Below are 5,668 nucleotides of genomic sequence, written 5' to 3'. Positions count from 1 at the left end.
TGGTGTCATCTGCAAACTTGCTGAGGGTGCACTCGAATCCACTCTCTTGTGTCATTGATGAAGATATTAAACAGTACCGGTCCCAATACGGACCCCTGCGGGACACCACTCGTCACCTGTCTCCATCTGGACATTGAGCCGTTGACCACTACCCTCTGGATGCGACCATCCAACCAATTCCTCACCCACCGGACAGTCCACCCATCAAATCCATACCTGTCCAGTTTAGAGAGAAGGATGTTGTGGGGGACCGTGTCAAAGGCACCTTACAGAGGTCCAGATAGACGACATCTGTGGCCCTTCCCATGTCCACTGATGTAGCCACTCCATCCTAGAAGGCCACTAGGTTGGTCAGGCAGGACTTGCCCTTGGTGAAGCCATGCTGGCTCTCTCGAATCACCTCCCTGTCCTCCATATGCCTCAGCATAGCTTCCAGGAGGATCTGTTCCATGATCTTCCCAGGCACAGATGTGAGACTGACTGGCCTGGAGTTCCCCACGTCTTCCTTTTTCCCCTTTTTATAAATGTCCATGAGTATATCCTCGGTTATCGTACCTTGATGGCCAGAAGGAACCAAGGTGACCTCCTGCCCAGTATGTGCTCCTGCAACACGTGCTTCTCCAGCTCCTGGCTCCCCCAGAATGGGGAAGGATGCAGACAGTGCAAGATCTGCTCCTCTTGGCAATTACTCTTCAGGGGCTATTACCTTCCCTGGTAAAACTGAATCTTGTTTTCCACGTGTCTTACTGGGTTCAACTCCCAGGCAAAACTGTAGCTGCAATTTCCCTCATGGGCTAAGGAGCTCTGTTTGCTGCTACTTTCTCCTGGTGTAGATCCTTGCAAACCACAATCAATCATCTTTCAAACTCCTCTTTGATGAGCTTCTGCAGTTCCTTGCGGCAATAGAAACCCATCCAGCTGAAGGAGAAGTAGACCCTGGGGGAATCTCAGCCTTTCTCTTGCATGGCTGAGGTGGGTGGTAAGGCCTTCTCCTGCTTTCTTAAACCTTCCTGGTTTATTGGTTGCTAGTTCGGACTCCGTGCCAGCACTTTCAGGATGGGATGTCAGAGCAGGGCTTGGCTGCGTCGTCATGGGGCCTTCCTCCCACCGCAGTCTGCCCACCACTGCCTCTTGCTGTGGAGATCTGAGCAGGTCTGAGCCTGGGAGAGAGGCAGTGAGAAGTCCCTGCAGATGAGGGATAAGCTGGTTCATTGGACATCACTCCTGATTTTGTTTGCTGGAGAAATGAATTAATGCACTTCTTTTGTCTGGAAATAAGAAACTTCTCAGGGATGAGACAGTGATCTTCCCTGGAGGACCACGTGGCCTCCTCGACCTCAGGTGGAGGGTGAGGGGTGCTCCTGGACAGGTATATGGGCAAGATAACTCTGTGGCAGGCCATTATTTGGGCAATAAGGTGTTTTGAAGTCAGCCATCAATGGATAATGGAGCACCACCACCATTGAAACCCATCCTGGCTTCACATCCACTTCTGCAGTTGGTGCGGCTAACCAGGTTCGCTCTGATTCATTGGGACCAGTTATTCACAATTTTCTGTCATTCATGCAACTACTGCTAAGTGCTAACATGCCAACCCACCTCCAAATGGACTTCAGGTAGGGCAGCAATTTGGTAGAAAAGCTGTGCAAAAAGGGGTGCATTGGGATGTTACAGCTGTGTGCAATGGGGACCACAGTCTTGGGGTCCACCGTACACAAAGAAGGTTGATAAACAGGAGCCTCAAAGAAAGGAACCTGTTTTAGGGTGGAAGAATAAGGAAGCTCAGCTAATTTAGTTATCTTGGAGATGATTCATTTGCCACCCTTAAGCACCACAAGAGGGAAAGGAGGTTTTGGATAGTAGGGTCTTTGTACAAGTAAAAGGAAATCTAACAGCTGGCAGCCGAACAGTGTAAATTCAGACTAAAATTAATGGAAGATCTTTTTTTATGAGAAGATAATTGACCACTGGAAAAACCTGCTTAAAACCTGCAAATTTCTACTCGTCCTTGTCTTGCATCAAAACAAGATGTCCTTGGGCCAGCTGGGATAGATGCATAGCTCCAAGGAGAAGTGCAATTCTTCAGCTGAGGATAAGGGGCAACGGCGAGGGCTGTGGGCAGCGTGCTCTGCAGCAACGCACCGAGCACATTTCCATTGCACTGAGTTTTCATTAAATAAAAGGCTTTTGAAAATGCAAAATGCTTCAAAATATTATTTTTATTTGGGGAATTATTTACTGGTTTAGAGTATATCTTCTTTTACATTGTAGTCACTGCTATTAATATACTTACTCTACACCACTGTCATTGATAGTTAAGATAAAGTAACAAATTTAAGGTTTTTTTAAAGTAATGCAGCTTCTAGCTAGCACTGGGTGAAAAATGTTGTTTTCCTTTCAGATCAAAGTGCCACTGGTGTTTTAATGAAAAAGCCAGATCCTCTGATAAAATAAACACTATTATTGAACTATGTAAACAAATACTCAGTTTAAAAAGTAATTTCATAAATCTGAATGACAACATTTCTGGACTAGCTGTTTTCCAGAACTCTTCCTAGTGGGAAAATTTGAAAAGAACTATTTTTGCTTTTTACTGTTGGAATAAAACCAAATTTTGAAATCCTGGTTTCCTGTGAACTGGAAACCGCTGGCTCTAACCAGGAGTAACGAACAACCCACAGTCTGAAAATGATTTACTGCCAGAAGTAGGTGCAAGGAGCATATCTGTGCTGAGGCACTTTTTGGCTTGCCGATGGGAAAAGGGGAGTTCACATGCGCTGTTGGGCAGGCTGAACCACAGCCATTTCTGCATCCAGGCTTGTCTCTTAAATGATGGGTCTGCTCAAGGCTGAGCTTTTCTTTCTTCGTTTTTGTTCAATGTAGTGAAAGTGGAGAAGGTGGAGATGCTCTTGGGGGATTCGTGGCAGGATGCTTGGTCTTTTGATGGTGAGGAGCAGCAACAGGGGGCTCTGAGCAACCTGATCTAGTTGAAGATGTCCCTGCCCACGCCAGGGGGATTGGACTAGATGGCCTTTAGAGGTCCCTTCCAACCCAAACTATTCTATGTTTCTATGATTCTATGACACAGTTACAACCAGTAACTCTCCATCCCTGTTGTGGCCATGGGACCTGGCACCATTTGTTGGGTTATAGGATGGTGGCTGGAGATCTCGACTATATTGGGGTTCTCCTGGTTGCTCGCTCTGAGCTGACGTGGAGTGGGTGTACATCTTGTGCATAAGATGCTTTTTCTTGAGAGCTGCAGAGCCCTAAAGCTGGACTGTTCCCCTGCCTGTCCTGCGTTAACTGGGATGGCAGGGAAAGCGAAGCTGCAAGCCGAATTTCGTGTTTGTGTCTTGTGTGTGTGCACGCTGGATGCTTTCCAGCATCCCTGCAAATGCAGTTGGCGTCCCGAGTGCACATGCAGAAATCAGGGGCAGATTCACATTCTCCCTGCAGAGCAGAGGGATATGATTTCTTCTGTGGGCATCACCTTGGTCTCAGCCACAGAATCACTGGTTGTATACTGGCCTGTACAGTCTGTCCCACAAGCATCACGCTTCTCCCATGCCCGACCTCGGTGTGCTGAAACCTTTGGGCGTGATTTCTGAACTTCATTTCCTAAACACCGGAATATTGTCCTGTTTTCTTAAAATGTCAGCATTGGGCACAGTGCAGAAAAATCCCCATGTTGCAATGAGTGTGCGACCGCAGACCTGGAGGATGGACAGTTACACAGATTGCTGAAACCACTCATGGAAGTGTCTGTCCAATGTATTTCTGATGGGGCCATCTGGCCCGTTCCTGTGCTGGATGGTGAACACCTACACACGTTAGCCCAAGTATTGGGGTGCCATAACCTGAGCATCCCTTCTCATGCCGTCAGTGTAGTTAGGCCAACCTATAGCTATTTGGGATGAAAAAAACTTCAGTGCTGGAAGCGTGACGAGCTGTAGAAAAGATAAGGAGGCTTTGCTGCCCACGTGGTGTAGGGAGACTTCTTCTCTGTGCTGGTCGGCAGTAGCATCGCCTGACCTATTTCAACCCAAATTGCCTGGAAAACCAGCTTTAACATTGGTTTAATCTTTTAGTATTTTTAAGTCCTAAAAGTGCTGCTCCTTCCCGTGTGCTACCGCATCACCAAGGATGCTGCCTACCATGCAAAATGTTGAGAAAAAAATATCCCGCTTTTGCAAAAGAAACTGGAAGGTGATGGAGGAAATGTGCTCATGCTGGGCTCCTTGACCGCAGCAGCAGAGCTGCTCTGGGGCTGTGGTACCCTGATTCTGAGGAGTAAAGTCCAGCTGGGCTGGTGGGTGGAAGAGCACGTGCCCCTATGTATTGCAGGAGACAAGGGGGCCAGGGAGCAATGGGCAATGGATGGGGAAGCAAATGGGTGGAGGGACCAATGCCAGGCTCCTCCCTGGCTGAGAGCTGGCCAGAGGGCTCGGCGCAGGCTGGGCTGGATGGCTGCAGTCCTGGGCTGGCTCCTCTCCACCTCTTTCCCCTTCGCCAGCCTCAGGCCATTCACTGGACAGCCACTGACTCCTTGTTTCACCTTCTTCCTGCAGAGACGCTGATGGACTCCACAACGGCAACGGCAGAGCTGGGCTGGACGGTGCATCCTCCCTCGGGGGTAAGTTATCCTGTTGCTTTACGGGGGCCCGGAACCCGGTCTGGGGTCTCCTTCTGCACGTGAACTTAAGAGGGATGGCTCAACAATAGTCACCCTCTGAAGCAGAGTGCCTTGGCCACATGAAAAGGTCTAGTGGGAAAAGCACAAGTTGACAGTTGAGGTTTCCAGTAGTTTTCTAGGAGCTGATGCTTCCAAAAACTGCCCCAGTGCTGGAGGAGTGTACTTCTCACCCTACAGCATCAGGCCAACATGATGTTGGAGGAATCATACTCTCCATAAAGCTGGCCTGCAGCCAGTTAAAAATCACGGAGAGGGAGAAATGAAATGCCAAGGCCACCACTGTTTGTCCCCAGTAGCTCACTTGTTACCCCGTTGCCTGTCACTTGTAGCAGAAAAGGATGAGGGCGTTGGCCTGTGAGGTTGCACCCACAGCAGCCGTTTGATCAAGCCCTGAAATGACTGTCCAGCATCCCTGGCATCTCATGGAGGGACGTTTGCTGGCTCAGCAGTGACTGTCTCTCCGCTTTACTGGTGCCAAAACTCCCCTGAGCCACATCCCAAGACCAACCAGAAAAAGCTCCTTTAAAGAAGAGCTTAGACAAGCAGTGCATCACTGCACCCTTCTGCTCATGATACAAAACTGGAGTGGCCCCAGCCACCTCCATGTCCCACGGGGTTTGCATGGGGCATCAAGGTGCTTCAGAGCATCTTGCCCTGCTCTGGCTGTGGTGGCCAGCAGCAGCATGGAGCCCCAGTGCCCGACACCCCCAACCTGCTCCCTTGGGCTCGGGTGGCCCAATCCAGCCCGGCCAAAGCCTGGAGATGCTTCACATCCCCGTGCACGGAGGTGGTAGCTCAGGCTCCATCCTGCCCACCATCCACCCTCTGTGGGGGCTGGATGAAGATGTTTCTGTGGACCTCACCCCAGGGCTGACAGCAAGCCCCCTCCCCGAACCGACTTGGCAGAAGTAAAAAAATGGCCAAGAAAAACCTCCGTCGGGGAGATTAAACCGAGCAGCCCATGCCCTGCCG

At 49.8% G+C, this 5,668-nt stretch overlaps 1 protein-coding gene across 3 annotated transcripts in view; it reads left to right on the top strand.

The window, feature by feature from the left end:
* Positions 1 to 4,577: 4,577 nt before the first annotated feature.
* EPHB2 (EPH receptor B2) overlaps positions 4,578 to 5,668 on the top strand; it is a 91,202-nt gene continuing 90,111 nt past the window's right edge. For all 3 annotated transcript variants that reach the window (XM_009334111.1, XM_009334110.1, XM_009334112.1), the window contains exon 1: positions 4,578 to 4,636. In XM_009334111.1, coding sequence (XP_009332386.1) covers positions 4,580 to 4,636 — 57 coding nt within the window. In that variant the 5' untranslated portion in view covers positions 4,578 to 4,579. The remainder of the gene's footprint in view (positions 4,637 to 5,668) is intronic.

The sequence above is a fragment of the Pygoscelis adeliae genome, unplaced genomic scaffold (genome assembly GCF_000699105.1).
Source record: "Pygoscelis adeliae isolate BGI_AS28 unplaced genomic scaffold, ASM69910v1 Scaffold291, whole genome shotgun sequence".
Lineage (NCBI taxonomy): Eukaryota > Metazoa > Chordata > Aves > Sphenisciformes > Spheniscidae > Pygoscelis > Pygoscelis adeliae.
This window is presented reverse-complemented; position numbering and strand designations above follow the sequence as displayed.